This window comes from Cottoperca gobio, chromosome 7 (genome assembly GCF_900634415.1).
Source record: "Cottoperca gobio chromosome 7, fCotGob3.1, whole genome shotgun sequence".
In the NCBI taxonomy this organism is placed as follows: Eukaryota; Metazoa; Chordata; class Actinopteri; order Perciformes; family Bovichtidae; genus Cottoperca; species Cottoperca gobio.
The window spans coordinates 21,671,685-21,689,540 of NC_041361.1; the positions used below are offsets into that span (position 1 = coordinate 21,671,685).

The 17,856-nt window shown below is 43.9% G+C and overlaps 1 protein-coding gene across 1 annotated transcript in view; it reads right to left on the minus strand.

Moving 5' to 3' along the window:
- The window catches only part of myt1b (myelin transcription factor 1b), a 30,539-nt gene extending 13,760 nt beyond the window's left edge, over nt 1–16,779 (minus strand). Inside the window, exons 1-4 of the mRNA XM_029435967.1 lie at nt 16,681–16,779; nt 7,620–7,726; nt 2,161–2,215; nt 837–867 (exon numbers count right to left, since the gene is read on the minus strand). Coding sequence (XP_029291827.1) covers nt 837–867; nt 2,161–2,215; nt 7,620–7,726; nt 16,681–16,705 — 218 coding nt within the window. The 5' untranslated portion in view covers nt 16,706–16,779. The remainder of the gene's footprint in view (nt 1–836; nt 868–2,160; nt 2,216–7,619; nt 7,727–16,680) is intronic.
- Between the last annotated feature and the right edge of the window lie 1,077 nt (nt 16,780–17,856).

Here is a 17,856-nt window from a genome sequence, read left to right on the forward strand (position 1 = left end):
TCCAGCAGACACACATAATGCATGAATGCAGGTGGCATCAAGCCGGGGAGAACATAATATTGTATGTCGTACATCAACCCTGGCCTATATCCTGTTACTATGAGCGATAAGGATCAGTCGAGACCCGCTGTAATTTCCCCTGCTTTGCTCCGCTCACCAGTCATCATCATCAGGCCTCGCTCTCTTCTCTGATGCAGGTTGCTATGACCCCTCAGGACGGCTCATTTCAATTCTCATTAACTTCCCCCAGCAATTGCCCTTTATTACTCCAATTATCCTTATTATTAATTTCACTTATTAAAAAACGCTGCATTTGCATTTTAAATGAGGCGCTCTCTGGCCTCCCTACTGTTTTTTTTCCCATCCAGAAACCAAAAGGTTTTTTTTTTGGAGTGCTGAGCTCAGATCGATGCTCAGAGGTGAAGTGTGACAAAATGAGAGAGGATGAAAAAATGATTTAGAAGGGGGAGAGGAAGGAGGACAATGGGCTTCATGGGCGGAGAGGCCCTGAAAGCTGCCGCCTGGGAAGGTAAGGGAAAGAGAAGAACCAGCCTCTCTCTCCCCATGAAGTATCCTTCCATTGAAAAAGATCATACGCCCCTTTTATTGCTTCTACTGTATGAGTTCATAGCAGGAAACAGCAAAACGCTGTGAGAAATCAGTAGCAGCCTGTTGGAGGAACTGACCATGAGCTGAGAATAGCTGATGATAAGAAATAAAATAAATATATATACATCATCTAAAGAAGCATCGATAGTGAGTCTACATGTGCCGGGGGGTGCACATAAAAGAACTTTATGAAAGGGATTTGCACAAAGATGAAGGTGTTTCCTTACCTCAGCTCTTGTCCTGCGAGCTCAATAGGAACTGAGGGGAAGGGGGAGAAAAAGAGGGGGAGAGGAGAAGAAAGGCACAGGGAGGGAGAACAAAGGTGAACGACTGCTCAGAAAGCTGCACTGCTAAAAGAAAACTCAGATCAATAAATCACAAATGCATACGAATCCCATGAGGCTTCCTCATAGAGGCTTACACAGTGCTGACTGCATGAGCAGAGGAAAACACACCGACACACTCATAAGCTCACATACAAACACACACACACATCTACATGCAAGCACATGCAAACACATGTTCACAAAGGTGAGCAGAAAACAAACAGGAGTGTGACTGCTGGCCTGTGCAAACACACACACACACACACACACACACACACACACACACACACACACACACACACACACACACACACACACACAAAAGCATACACACAGAGGAGAAAACCTAGATCAGCCAAATTGCGTTGCGCTGTTCAGAAAAAAAGTGACAATTATATGCCGACTTCAGCAATAAAATGTGATTAATTGTTGCACCTTTAGTTATCATAATTGGTCAAATTAAATTAAAAGGAAAAGTGCCTTCATCAGTAGAAAACAGCACTTCTTTCAGGGACAACTTATAGTAATTGCATAAACATAAATCAACTTCTGCTCACCAACAACACACACACACGCACACACACACGCACACGCACACGCACACACACACACACACACACACACACACACACAGCTCTCAGCTGGCTATAGGCATCGATTGGGAATTGAGCAGTAGAATGAGTTTGGAGAAATATCCTATTTTCATTTGGAGCAAAGGAGAAAACAATATGATGGTGGAGAATTCAGTTTGGGCTCTGATATCGCATGCATTAATCACATGTCAGGAAGACTGCAGCACTAAGAGCAGAGAAGATGCACACAGCACTAAGAGCAGAGAAGATGCACACACTATGTTGATAAGTGTGTGTGCAGCATCTTGGTTTCTCAGTCTTTCATCATGCAGTTGAAGCGACTGGACGCCTTCCTGCACTCTGAGCGTCCTGTGAACTGTTTCTCTGCAGTCTCACTTCTTAACACCAACACACACTCGTACACATACAAACATGTGAAGGGAGACACACATGTATCAATATGTGCATACATACAAACAACACACTGACATGCACGTACATATAAACACACGATGTGACCTTTTCTAGTTCTAGTTCTAGCTCATTGTGAGTGAATGTGGATTACACTATAGGTTTGCAAGCGTTTGTGTGTGTGTTTAAACAGTTGCAAGGAAGCACCTTTAGCAGACATGGTGGAGAGAAATAACACTCACCTCTGATTCCCTTGGACCGAGTGCGAGTTCGCTTGTCGTCCCCCTCCACACTCATCTGGGAGGGAAGAAAGGAAGAGAGAGCGACAGAAGTGAGTAAAGGAGGAAACAGAAACGACAGTAGAGGAGAGAAGAAGAGACCATCAGTGGTCATTTCTCAATGCTCTCGCTGTATTCCACCACACATCCGCAGGTAATTGTCCTCCATCTGCTTCAAAAGAACTGCTATAATAACCACCACTCACAGTGTTCACATTGAAACACACCAAATGTAACAGTGACACAAAGAGACGGTCATATATTTAATTCTCAAACCGCTGTTATCTCTCCTCACCACCAAAAAAACAACAACAGACTGACTCACTTCTTTAGAAGAGAGGCAGAAATAAAGCGAAATGGGAAGGAAAACAAACGCTGTTGTGTGTGCTTTTTCAGATCCCTTCCTCGCCCTCACACACCTCCCATCACTCTCCCTGTAATTTCCTGCACCTGAATAGTACACATGATTGTACACTGTGCCGAGGCAACAGGCAGTCCCTCTGTTTACAGGGGCCACGGCCCTGACAAGCCCAACTACGCTGAATATAATAATAAAGCAAAAACACACAGGCCTCTAAAAAGCCACAGTAATAACCCTTTTAAGAAGAAGAGCAGTATGTGTGTGTGTGTGTGTGTGTGTGTGTGTGTGTGTGTGTGTGTGTGTGTGTGTGTGTGTGTGCGTGTGTGTGTGTGTGTGTGTCGTGCCCACTGCTTACTCCTGGCTCGGCTTTTAAGCCACAAAGGAGCAGGTGTTAACCCTGCTGCCTCGAACACCACACACACACACACACACACACACACACACACACACACACACACACACACACACACACACACACACACTGACCCTCGGCCACACCTCTTTGCGCTCAGCACTGCTCTCAGTGCACTCTAAAGCTATCAGATGCTTTTTAGACACAATGGAGCCATTAGCTTTGATTACTGGACTTTTTTTATTTTTATATCGCAGGTCTCCCCTTTTTCTCTCTTTGTCCCTTACACTTCCTCCCTCCCCCAAACTCCCCTTCCATCTCCCCCCAGTTGCCTACACCTCCCCTCTCCTTGCCCGGGCACTTTGCTGCTTTGTTGCTTCTCTATAAGTTGGCACCGCCACAGTGGGATTCAAACACGGGGGCCCTGTTTCTCTTCTTCTTCTTTTCCCCTCTCCCTCTCTATTTGGCAATGCCCCTTTCCTGCTAATAGACTACTTATGAAAAGAAGTAGGGAAAGAGGGATAAGAGGAAGATGAAGCACGATGTTGTTGTTGTTAAGGGCTTTTTTTTCTCTCCCCTGAGTAGGGTGCGCTTCATTCATTAGCGTCTAGTGTTTGGCCGGAGGTACAGGTGCAGACACAAACCTCTCCCTTCCTGTGTGGCTCTCTCTCTCTCTCCCTCTCTCTCTCTCTTTCCCTCTCTCTCTTTCTCTCTCGCCACTCCTGCCTCAACTCTTTGGATCAAGCGTTGTAAATGTAGAAGTTGTGCAACAAGCGGCAGCGTTGTGCTCCGCCTGAAGGGCAGTTGACTCCTTCTGTGCTCCACTCACAGTGCTGTGTGGAAAGAGGAGCGGATGAGTGTGCAGTAAAGAGTTTTCTGTGTGTGTGTGTGTGTGTGTGTGTGTGTGTGTGTGTGTGTGTGTGTGTGTGTGTATGTGCTCCCCTTTACACAAGTACCCGTTTGTAGTTCAAAGTCCATTTCCCTACACTCTACTGTCTGCATTTGTTTGCACGCGTGTTTGGAAAGCAGCTATGGTGGAATAAGTAACTTAACTTTTGATACTGTATTCTTCTCCTCCACTACACCTCACAGGGAAATGTTGTTCTTTTTACTCTACTACATTTATTTGATAGCTATGCTTTCTAGTAACGTTACAGATTATAATTTTAAACACATTTATAAAAGGTTGATTGAATATCATGTATTTTTAAAGGTAAAACTGCCGTACATATGAAGTAGTGAATAGTGTGTATAGCATAGTAGTAGTAGAATAGTGAAGTAGTGGTTACTACTGCAGATGTATCCACATATCGAGTCAGCTCTAACATCTGAACACCCAAAGCTGCTCTCAAATTGTGACATATTCAAATTGCTTATTTTGTCCGTCCGGAAGTTTATTATACATACAGTAAATCTATCATATATTACAAAGAAAAGCCGATTCTCACCTGTGAATAGCTGGTACGAGGGAATGTTAGGAATCTCTGCTTGAAAATTGAGTGGAATGATGAATGGATAATCAAAATAGCTGCAAATAAATGTGCTGTCAATCAATTGATTAATCAAGGTTAGAACAGAACTAACAGCTTTTAGATACGCTGTAGAGAAGCACTGGAACTGTCCGAGCTAACTACTACTGGGAAGTTTAAGTTCATTTAAAGCAGGGGTGTCAAACATACGACCCATGGGCCAAAACCGGCCCGCCAGAGGGTCCAATCCGGCCCGCGGGATGACTTTGCAAAGTATAAAAATTACAGAGAAGACATTAACTGCAATTTTTCAATAAAAAAAAACTGCTATTTCAAATGTTTCCACTAAATGTTTTGTGCCTTTGTAGATATACTGTCATGTGTACGTTGTAATGCACATGTGTAAATGATAAACTGAGGCACAATATTGTTGAAATTGCACTTATTTTTCATAATGTTTTGTAAAAAGATCATTCATTAAATGTGTTTTAAATGTCAAAATATACTTTTTTTGCACTAAAACAAAGGGAAAGATTTGGAGTTGTCGTCATTTATAGGTAATTGTGCTATAATTTTACTGGTCCGGCCCACTTGAGATCAGATTGGGCTGTAAGTCTAAAATGAGTTTGACACCCCTGATAGGGTTGAGAAAATAACACTCTTGGTCCATGTCATTGCTCTTGAATCTTTAAAATTGTGCCTGTTTTATGCATTATAACTGTTTTTTAATAGTGCACATTTATTTGTAATCATTTGCATTTATTGTGCATTTGTAGTGTGTGACAATGTGTCTGTTTGTATTGTTTGTGGTTCTTGTTCATGCTGCCATCTTGGCAAGGTCACTTTGAAACTTAATGAGACTTTCTACTTTTAATAAAGCATACATGCTGGATATATTGGATATATTGATATATTACAACTATAATTGATATTTTTACTTTAGTAAAATATCTGCTTTCTTCTTCCACCACTAGTAAGGTGTGTGGACAGGCAGTGTGTGCAGAGGAGAGAAACACCTAAGAGGTGATGTAAGTGGCTCCGAATGAGAGTGTGAATGAGACTAAAGCACACATCCCTCCCTCGTGGAAAGATGATAAACTACTCTGTTGCTCCTGTACTTTTTCATCCTCCCTCCTTTGCCTCCTTCCTTACATTGATAGTCGTCGGATGAATCGAAACCTGGACTGAAAGGGGCCCCTATTGCTTTCATGTTTGCGTAACCATAGTTACGCACATTTAAATAGGTAAGCACATCTGAGTTCTCCTCTTTTTCCTGTCCCCTTTCTCAATTCCAGCTCATTAAATGTGTATGAACACAAAGTCACAGCAAGTGATAGATGCAACCAGGCAGGCGTTCACCTGATTTTCATAATCTCTTTCAAAGGGTTCCTTTTTAATATATGTTCAAAACTTGTCCTTTGCCTTGTTGTCTTTTAATTAGACTGCTTGAACCGTATACGTAAGTGGGTCTACACAGCACCAGCAGTGTCTTATGGAGAGCGGGGAAAGACAGAGAGAGAGAAAAGGAGGTAGTGTGTCCGGCTGTGTCCGCCTATGCAAGCGCCGCCATGTGTGCACAGCAGCATATGTGTGTGTGTGTGTGTGTGTGTGTGTGTGTGTGTCTCTGGGTTTAACTAGTGTGAAATGTGGTGTGCAGCAGAAGAAAGAGAGAAAAAAGGGGGGAGGAGGAAGAGGAGGAGGAAGACGTGGCTCATCCCTGCAGGCTGTGTTGTACATTATCAATTATGTACTTCTTTGTGTGCAACGGCCGGGGCAGGAGGGCCCAGCTCTGCTCTGCATTCTGACAGCTCTATGTAAATGGCTGGCTGGGGGCAATGACTTCAGAGAGAAGGTCACCCTTCGTCCCCTGGTGCACATAAATGACTCTTTTATTCATTTCAGGTTTACAGGAGTCGATGAGGAAAGGAGGGGGTTAAGGTGGGGCGAGGAGTCGGAGAGGAGCGCTCACAACCGGCGACGGAGACTGACATCTCCAAAAATTACCTGCGGACAGCAGCTGCCAATTAGAGGCGCGCTAGCTGCACAGTTCCCTCGACAGGCGGAGCACGCTGCGCAGACTCCATGTTGGATCAGCGCGCGGCCAGCCCTTCCACAGTTTCCCTTTAATAATTCACACAAGGCAGGGCGGAGCAGTGAGGAGGGAGGAGGGGAGGCAGCGTGTTTCTCACTTCATATGCAAAAACACTGTGACTGCATAATGGGTCAGATGTGAGTATGTGTGCTGTCAGAGGTTTGCCATTTACAGTATGACTCATCCTGATGTGATTCCACTGTTCAAGACTAAACATCGTTTCATCTCCAATCCCGAGTCGCTTCCATTCATCTCAGTTTGCTACAAGTCTAAAAAGATATTAAGAAGGTTTGTGTGACAGGCCAAAGAGGGGGGGCTTCACATGATGCAGTGTTTGAAACCATCTCTCCTCGGCTCCCTCAGCAGCAGAAATCAAACCAAATCAATAAAAGTCATCTCTTCAGATGAACCCGAGCCATCACGGGGAAGCAAAACTACTTTTACTGGGCCCGGGGGAAAACAACCCCAACCCCCACCTCTCCACCCCCACTGCTCAATCCCTCCATCTCTTTGTTGAGTGTCACACGCCTGGTTGTGATGCGCGGGGGAGAAAAAGGAGCAGATGTTTTCATAATGGAGAAATAACCTTGGCAATTTGGGTCAGAAGTTTGAGAAAAAGGGGAGACAGGTTTGGGACGGCAGAGAGGGTTAAAGAGAGTGTGTTTCTACTCTGCTGATAAGGAAGAATATCATGGAGCAGAAAAGTATGAGCAGCTCAAGGACATCCTTTTGAGTTTCTCTTTTTGATTGTGTTTCAGTACAAAAAAATAAAAAGAATCCTGTGAAGTGAACTCAGCAGCGGGAAAACGCTGAGCTGTGCCATGCTGAGCTTAACTAAACTGAACTAAGCTGAGGCAAAGGATGGGCAGGGCCAAGCGGGAGATTTGATGTGCTGTTTGATTCATGTTTTTATGTCCAGCATGGCCATCAACCCCTCACTCACACACACACACACACACACACACACACACACACACACACACACACACACACACACACACACAGCCTGCCTCTTCTCTGCCTCCACCCTTTTTTACTTTCCCCACTGAGTTAGGGATTGGGGAAATGCCCAGGAAGCAGAATGAGGTTGGAAGGGGTGTGGTAAAGAGGGATGGTGAGGGGGAGGGGCTGCAGGGCCTTGTCACTCACCATGATTGGTCGACGGCTCTGCAGTCTCTGGGAGGCCTGGCAGCGGCTGCTGGTCCTCTCGCCTCGTGTCCACCGCTGGTTCACCAGCTCGCCCCGGAACTCATTTTCTAGAAAGAGAATGCACAAGGAGGTGGGACGGGAGAGGACGGGAGAGGAAGGGAGAGGGGAAAAAAAGGAAAAAAAGAGAGTTGTCATGTGAAATCAACAGCATCAGCATCAGTTGGGGCAGCAGTTTGGATAAAGGGGAGGGTGGGGGTGTTACTTTGAGGGAAGGTCAGGCCACTCAAGCATGCTGCAGACACTCCTTTATTAACTAAAGGAACAGTGTGTATGCTTTACACACACACACACACACACACACACACACACACACACACACACACACACACACACACACACACACACACACACACACACACACACACACACACACACAGAGGCATGGTTAAGTGCCCCAGCTGGGGTCCCTGTCAGTCTGCTATTAGAATCAATCAAATTTGCGCATTTTTATCGAGCTTTTCAGGGTGCATATATAAGCGAATAGGGGGATGGGCGATGTGAGAGGAGAGGGGGTGAAGAATGGTCAGTAAATAATGAATCATACATAAATCAAGCCTCTTTTTTTCTCCCCCCTTTTTTTTCATCAAGGTAATAGCTCTTCACTTCATCTTCCTGATCGGCCGGGAGAAACACACTAAATCTATCACAAATCCCTTTTTCCATTCTTCCTTCACTCTCACAGAAGCTGTGACGCTGGAGGTGTTAAATACAAAACAGAGAGTTGTACCAGCAGTCAAGATGGTCTTATTCTTCCACCCTCTCAGTTTCAAGTTCAGGGAGAGTGCAGAGTATCTTTCTATGAATGCCCAAGGCTGAACTTTTCTGTAAGACACTACAGCTGCGAGACTCCAAAACAAGCGGATGTTGCGCCCTCTCTCGCACTCTCACTCTCACATGCACCGCGGAGCTGCTACAGTGAAATCTGATTCTTTTTCGGATACACATCTATACCCTTTAGCTTTCACCTTTCTATGGATAGTGCGTCTTTGCAGCAGGCAGCAGAACGCTGTGAAAGAGGCAGTGCCCTTGAGTTTATAGTGACTCCTCTTTCTGTATGGGCCACCTATCTGCTTGTCCCCAACAAATGTCTCAGAGGAAATACAGAGCAAGGTTTGGGTCAATCCACTCTATTGAAAATGCAAATTGAAGTGGAAATATTGTGGAAGATTATTCACGACACAAATCACAATTAATACAATGGCAATTCAAGGCAAAACTATTCTAATTTGAATTCTAAAAGGGACTGAATGTTGCACATTTAAAATGATAGCAGCAGCTCTTTCAAATAACCTGCAGCCGTCTTGAGAGGCAACAAAACATCAAACTTGGGTGTAAATCCCAGGCCTTTGTAGAGCGCAAGATGAGATCTGTCCATCTCATTCTCTCTTATCTATTATCTCTACCTTTTCATCTGTCTTGTTGCTTTCAAAGATACAGTGAGAGTGATTTTCTCTGCACATGCTGTCCTGTGCGTGAACCCACAGTGCATGCAAAGTGCACACTAAAAGCAAACAGACAACAAAAGACTGCATGTCCGTATCTGAGGGGTCCCAATGCAGACCAGCCCCCCCCCCCTCCATCAAATGCCCCGCAACCCCCACCTGCCCCCTCCACACCCGCCCCTACTCTGCCCATTACGTGCAAACCTCGCCACAGCCCAGCCAGCACTCTTTGCAAAATGCTTGTTTATCAACTTTCACTCCGCCCTCAGGAAAAAAGTGATTACAACAGCAATACTGTTGGTCTGCATCTCTATCTCCGCCTCTCTGTCTCAGCTATCTCTGTCTCCACACACACTCTCTTCTTTCTTTCTTTCTCTCTCTCTCTCTCTCTCTCTCTCTCTCTCTCTCTCTCTCTCTCTTTTCCCCTTCTTTTGAAGTGAAGGGAAGTGAGCATCCATCCTGTATTGTTAGTTTGGGGGCCAAGGAGCTGAGAGCCCTTCCTAAATGCCAAATATATAACAGCGCTCTATTAGGACACGCTGCCTCAGGCCATGTGTCAGCATCCCTGCTCACTTTGTTCAGTCCTGAGCCACTATTCCTGCCACAGACAGAGAAAACACATCTCGACATTTTGAACCTGCATGAGATATCTGATTGCTGAGCTTCATAAAAGCAGGTAATTAATCACAGAAAAAGGTGGCTAAATAGACCTCTCTATACTTTCATCTGTTGTTTCATGTGAAAAGATGAACATCTGGATGCTTCACAGATGAAGAAATACATAAAAACTCATTTAAGCCTTGTCTGCTCAGGATATGTGCTCTCTTACTCTTTGATCAGATGCTACTCAATCGCACCTAAAAGACTTGCAGCTCGTTATTTTGCAGTGAAGATTGGAGGGCTACGAGACAATTAGCCATTCACTTGGGAGGTTTGGTTAATACGAAGTGAGAGAGGGGGGGGTGAAAATAGAATGAATGAATTCAAATATCTAATATTTCACTGCCAGGATTCTGAGTTTTTATCAAAGCTTTTCTGTGAGACAACGTTTACACAATCTGTCCTGTTTTCTGGGAAAAAATACATCCACATGTAGTCTATAGATTGATACAAAAAAAAACCTTTTACCAGGAAACAAAGTTTAGGCTTGAGTAATACCATTATAGGCATGCGGCTTACTGTACTGGGACAATGGGGCAAAGAGGCCTAAATCCATAGTTAGATTAAATACCAGGGTGAACTGTCTGTAACAGTATTAGTGTACATACAGGGCTGTGGCCAGCTGTACACCCCTGCTCCTGTTAAGCAGGATTTAGAGACAACTTAGTGTGATTACAGTGAAGCGGCAGAAGAGACAGAAAAATCAAAAGTTGTGGAGTGGGTTGTTCTCATATTACTCGCTGCTTTCTTTGTGTCACAGGACAAAAAAAAAACCTGCAGTTACCAGATTATCTGGCGGGCAGATGTGAAAATAGTTTTAGATAACCAGAAAAATACACTTCAGAAAAGTCCTTCTGTCAAAACCCTCATTTAAAATAAAATAAAAAATAAAAGAGGGGCAGTAACTACAGAAGGTCAGTATCTGTCAGCATATGTGAGGGGTTTTTATCAGTTATGGGATGGGAGTTTAGGGGCGGGGGTGTGGAAAGGAAGGCAGCGCCATGGTAACCAGCTTTTGGAGGGGCTCCCCTGAGGGCCAGCCTGACCTCAGCATCTGAGAAACAACACAAACGGATCACTGCTGCGTATAAAACGTTAACTGTTGGGATGTGTGCACCTGAATGTCCTCCGCCTAAAGCAGCACTTTGTGATGCTCTAAACAGTTCTGCATGTCATGCTTTTCTCTGCCCATCAGAGAATTTAACACTTTTAAATTAATTCTTATTTATATATTTCCCTTTTAACACATGGCATGAAATTCATTATTTCCAGGCTTTCATTTTAAATGCCTCCTCTCCATTGAAAGCCTGGCCAACCCTGACCTTTGCTTGTATTGCTTAGATTTCTGATAGGCTTTGAATGACGAGGGTGCAATTTGGCCCCAGCTGCTCCTCCAACATGTTTATTGCGCTCCCTCCTCCGGCACCTGCTGTCCTCACCATGGGCTATTCAAGCCTTCATAAATAGAGAGGTTTGCTCCTATCACGGTAACTAAAAAAAACACACAGAAACAACTTAATTTCAGGGCCTGTGATGCTCACAGCTCCCTACTCTGCTGCTACTGACAGCATAAGGCACCAATAACCTAATTCTGTAATCCCCTGAAACTAGGCTACAATTCACAGGAAAGGTAAACAGAAGAAAAACAATAGGTGTTTTCTCATTTCTGCCTATGTGTTGTTCTACATTAGGCCTTACAATAGACTTGCGACTTTAAAAGGTACCTTCTGTGCATTTTTCATGGGCTTCATTAACTGAATAGCCTATACGCTATAAACAAAACATCCACAGCCTAATAGAGGTCTGATCTTTACATTTTAAAGTCAGTGAAACATCATTATGTATTCTACCAAAAACAAAAGCCAAATATCATCCAGGAAAAGCATGTATTTATCAATTAAAAAACATTTTCCTTAAATAGGCAAACAGATGTGTGCTTTTCAAAATAGTGACACAAGGAAGTAAAGTAAGTTTAGATACTCCTCCTCCCTGCTTCCAAGCCTGGAAGATGTTCTCGCATCTGAAGTTTCTCATAAGAGCAGCCACATTGAGGAGCATAGACGCTGCTACCACAACTTAGAGAGCGGGTGACATAACACTGTGTGTATCATCCCTCATCTCTTTCCTCCATCTTAGGACGCAGGTGCTTTGACAGACCGCGAGGCGCACACACAGCACATTACGTGGCCATCTAAGCAAAGCAAAAAGGAGGGTGGGGGGGTAGTAATAAAAAATAAAAAACACAACGCACAGGCTCACATTCTGCACCGCAGCACAGTCTCGGGGTGAATCCGACCAAGATGAGCACTTATAAATCGGGCAAAATGTGCAGCGCGAGCCCGCTGTTTATTTCAAGCTCGCTTCTGAGGACTTTTTTTTTTATCGGCGCACCACTAAAGGCGGCTGACATTTGAAGAGAGCATCTCTGTTTTTGCTGCAGAGGATCAAATGGCAAACCCCTCCCTCTCTCAAACACACACTCACTCCATCCTTCCATCCATCCATCTGTCCGTGCAGCCACACACACACACACACACACACACACACACACACACACACACACACACACACACACACACACACACACACATAGGAGAGTCCTGCTCAACGCCCACTGTAATATCGTAATAACACAATCTGGTGCCGAGCTCAAGATAGATATCACACTTTACTGTAACAACCCAGAAAGAGAGAAATAGCTCGTGTAATGTGCGGCGCGGTAAAGTGAGCGCTGTGACGAGTACAGTAAACGGGCTAATTTATTCCTAGAGATATAGAAGGTGAAACTAGAGGACAGAGTGGAGAAGACGCTCCAGATATGACTCAGTTCTCCCAGAGAGCATTCACAGCAATATAATATAGTCCATGTTTATAGACAGTGTTTTTCTCCACCACACACACTGATGAACTGTCCAACAGAGCCAGAGTGACAGAGGAGCGGGTAAACACGCAGGTTCTGAGAAAGCGCCATAGTTGGTTTATTCCCACTTATTATGAGGCAGCAATGTGATGACCAACATTTGAGGGCAAAAACAGCATCTTCTCCATTTCTACCCCGAGCGTTTTGACAACGTAAATAAATCGAGTAATCGAGTAAACGAGTATACACTTTTAAGAAGAGAAAAAAACAGGTTAAACTAGCCGCAGCTACCAATAAGTTTTTATTTATATTCGAGGAATCGTAAAATAGGAAAACAACACTAATCGCCACAAAATCCCGCTGCCGGTGTTGCTAAACAATACTACAAGAACGAGGAGAATAAGTTATGCTTTTTAAAAAGGCCTACGATGTCGAGATTTCTAAATTCATATCTATAGCATCAAAACATACATTTCTGATTACCTGTAGTCAACAATATTTCCTGTGGGCTTTGGCGCTGTGTCCTCGCTGTGTTTTGAGAGTTGCAGGTCGCTGTCAAGTTTGCGAAAAAGATATCCCGAGTAAAAGGTTTAAAAAACGATCATCTATCCCGTAACAAATGTCCAGATCTGATAAATAATAAGCGCGAGCGAAGGTTTTTTCCCGGGCGGCCTCTCCTCCACAGCGCACCGGCGCACGGCTCCGGATCAAGGCGTTAGGATGTTACTTGTTTGTAAGCAAAAACATGGCTTCATTTGCCTTTGTCAGCGAGAAAAAAACGTAATATTGACTTACCTTTCCCTCATGAGCCATTGTACCCCCCTCCATCCCCTCTCCACACACACCCCCCATCTCCTCCCTCCGCCCTTTGCCATGACATCACGGAAGCTGTAGTAAAACCTCCAGCATCAGATGGGCAGGGCTTGAGGTCCCCCTTACTACACACCAACTCAATGGGCATATGTATACACACACTCCCTCTTTCTCTCACTTTCTCCCTCCCTCCCTCCCTCCCTCCCTCAAACACATTCATCTTCTGAGCCACTAAGACGGACAACTTCAAACTAGATGTTAGCATCGCCTCTACACATGATATTTCAAATATGAGAATAAGTTCCCCATGCTGCTTCACTCTCCAAACACTTCTAACACCAACATTCTGCATACAGTAAGTAATAAAGCATTTCTGCGCCTCTGGGCTGCAGCCAACACAATATTACGCACCAGACTGAGCTCATGTTTTATATATTTCACCCGTTCTTCAAGTTTCATAAATGCATTATTGAGGTTACAGCTACAGTACCCCCCCCGTTCTTCAAGTTTCATAAATGCATTATTGAGGTTACAGCTACAGTAACCCCCCCCCCCCCCCCCCCACACACACACACACACACACACACACACACACACACACACACACACACACACACACACACACACACACACACATACACACACACACATATCCTGGAAAATGGTAGCGTCCAATAATTCATTCAAGAGATATGTTTTCCTCGGACTGGGAATTGATGTAGTAGTTGTATGCAGAGTTATATGCGCGGGGCACTGACAGCATCTGATAATTCCTCCGGGTTTTAACGACATATAAGCAGCGCGGCAAGTCTCCAAGGGAGATTTACGAAACAAAATTATTCTTGCTCTGGGGAGGCGAGGGGATGGAAGTGCGTTATCAATTTGGATTATCTCTGAGAAATAATATGCTCGAGAGAAATAGTTTTGACGCGTGCAGGAGTTTTAAGAAGAGTGATCACTGTCAGCTGCAGATTTGTGGATAGTTTTTCAGGCTCATTGAGAGTAATGCCAGCTGTCAGCGCAGCTCCAAACAACAAACAGTCGGTCTTAATAGTGCAACTTGGAGTCACTCCCAAATGTTGCTCACACCGTGCTTTTTGCTTTGCTGTTTTGAAACCATTAGTGGAAATGACAACCATTCATTACAAGCCATTTGAGAATAGTCCCCACAAATGCCATCCTTTATCTGCTGTCTCCACGCTGCGCACGCAGGGAATATTCAAAAAGCCCAACCTTCAGCTTTCAGAAATTCTATTAAATTCTTATCTCTTTGCAGCAGGCTCTTTTTGTGCAATCCCATTGTTATGCATTGGAGCTGAAATCAATCACCGGCCGTGCACGCCGCATCAGTATGATTTCAGACTGTGGGTGCGGAGAGAGAGGAGAGGATTCACTCAACAACAGCATCAACAATCGAATAAACAAAAGGGAGAAAATGTGGGGGGAAAAAACTCCGGGCCCTGATCCAGCAGAGGGGACCGTGTGGAAAGTTGGGCCTACAGGTCGATGCAGGAGTGAGCTGAGAGCAGCAGAGTGGGGCAACATATTTCTGAAGATTATGGAGAAGATAGAAAGTCATTGTTTGGACACAAAACCGTAATATACACTCAAATTGTTATTCTTTTTTTCAGTAGTGAGATTTCAGGACTATGGACAGCTCCACATGCCGAGTGTGTGTGTGTGTGTGTGTGTGTGTGTGTGTGTGTGTGTGTGTGTGTGTGTGTGTGTGCGTGCATGTGTGTGTGTGTGTGTGTGTGTGTGTGTGTGTGTGTGTGTGTGCGTGCGTGTGTGTGTTCAGAACTCCGGACAGCTCCGGCTCTCAGGCCCGCACCTCACATAAGCTATTGTTGAGCTAACAAAGGCTTTTATCTGAAGTTTTTTTAAAGTTATTTTGTTTCATGTATTTATCTATATTCCCCATTTATCTGAATACTTTATTATTATGCTTATTTTATCATCATTATAAACTTGAATAATTGTTTGTTATTAAACAAAATTAAAATATAATGATCAAAACATTCACTTTTATGAACCCAGATTTTCACAACTAAACTAAATGAAACTAAACTGAATTAAATGGAAAACTTTCTTATTTGTATTTGTTTCCCTTTTTTTTCCCTTTTATTTTGAAGGATAAGACTGAAATTGTGTAGTTCCCCAGCAGCTGGTACATCAGCTGGGAGCTTCTCTGTTGATACACCGTGTGTATTGTGTGATACTATATTTAAGTCAAAACAAACAACCCTATAAATTGTAATACCTGAGTAAGTATGCTATTACTAAACATAAGTACCCGTACATAAAGACTTAACTATTAATTAAAACCAAACTAAAATAATCTAAACTAAATGTGTGTTACTAAACTAAACTTAAAGGAACGGAACAAAAATATTTAGTTAAAGCCTTAGTTTTAATAAAAAAATATTCTATTAAATAAACTGAAAAAAAAATGGTATTATGAAGGATAAGCATGAAACGCAGCAGCAGCCGGTGCATCAGCTGGGAAAACTTTTTCCTCTGTTGTAACAAAGTGTGTCTGCAGATGCAGATGGCACAGAGGCCTCCAGCCCTTTAACGCTCACGTCACTCCAGACTATAGCAGTTGTATGGTGGCTATAATGTGGTGGCAGCCAGTATAAATATTACATGGGGCAGCAGCTGACTGAGCGCTGAGGTTGGGACCGGGGGAGGCCCCTATAGTCCCTCGACAGATGGAACAAGCCGACAGACTAACACAACAAAAAAAGTTTTTAATAAGCCCGCAGCTTGGCATTGTCCCCACGGTACCGGGGCCACACGGTCCCCTAGGGGACCAACTGTCCTTTGTCTGGACACTTTTTTACCACGGGGGTCCAAGTTTAGTTGCAGTTAGAAGCCTGGGAGAAGTTTATTTATTAGATATGTTTGTGTCTGAAGGATTAAGCCTGCAGCTTGTGGCTGGGAGTCCATCGCACAGAAAAGTTGCTATAAGCCTCTTTTAATCCTACACAGCAACGGACACATTGTCTTTTAAACGGCTTTTATTTTGAATATAACAGAGCTGCCGACTCCTGCAAAAAACACTTTTTTTTACCACTTAGTTCTGTGTAATATAAACTTAAACTTAGAGGCAGAGTAAGGCTAATACGACCAACTGTATTACTACTATGAAATTGTCAGATGCCGAAACAGAGAGCTCATTCTTTATGTTGCTGCTGTGAAGTCAAAACAAGTGAGAGATACGAACCTAGAAAAGTGCGACACAGCTTCATGTCTGCGGTCCTCGGGTCCTCTCTGTGTCTCTTCAGTCCCGCTCCGCAGCGACCGCCAAGTGCTGCTGGCAAGTTTACTTCTGCCGAACAAAGTTGCTCAAACTTTAGTTCAACTTCCCCGGCCGGCCGGGAGGGGAGGGGAGGTGCTGCTGGGCGGCGTACGAGCAGGCTGACTGACACTCCCGGAGAGCCAATAGGAAGGGGCTATGTCCTCCTGCTGCCAGGAGCTGGACCCAATCCCAGTGTCCCAGTCTCAGCTTTCAACAACAATAGCCTGCCTGAGCAGCAACAAAGAGCATCTGCTGCGCCCGGCAACTTCTCACACTAAGCTCCCCCGGCAATCTGATGTAAACTATATGAACACCCAACTCATCTCATACAGCTTTTTACATATGTGCACTATTTCTGGATCTGGACTTATTATTCTCAAACCTGGACATGATTATAAGAGGACAAACTCCAAAAGAACCATAACAAGAATACAATGTACACATATCACAGTAGTTGCAGAGACAGAAACCACAACAAAGCCATAAACATGACAGTAAATCCATTATAAACTCACAGATATAAGACCACATGGGATATTATGATGACGCTGAGTGGTACTTTATTACTTTTGGTTATTATCTGTTTTATTCTTTCAGTCTGACCTACTCATTACTCAACACTAATTTATACACTTTTCCAAACCAACTTTTCCTCATGTGATTGGTGTCTGTAGGTTTCAAGCACCCTCCTTGCTGTGACCAAACATACCAGATGTACAGCTAATTTAGGTAAGTTAGAGGGACATTTTCACTCTAACTCCAGGCCTATTCAGAGTGTCTGTGTCTGGGACAGACAGACAGTTCCTCCCTCCCAACAGCAGATGGTCTGCCAGATAATGAGCTCTCCCATTGCTTGCTCCCATTACCCCCATCCCCATCTCTCCAACGTGTAACGGGGGTAAAGCAAGCTCAACACACTCTACTGCTTTTCTTCTACACTTTATCACGTGCACATTTAATGATATGATTTGTTTCTCTGCTGTCTGTTCAAGAGAGTTGCAAGGTGTATGTATATTATGTATATTTATAAATGTGTGGTATTAAGGTAAAACTAACGCAACTCAAATCAATTCAGTCTCCTTGACTATTTACTATGAGTTT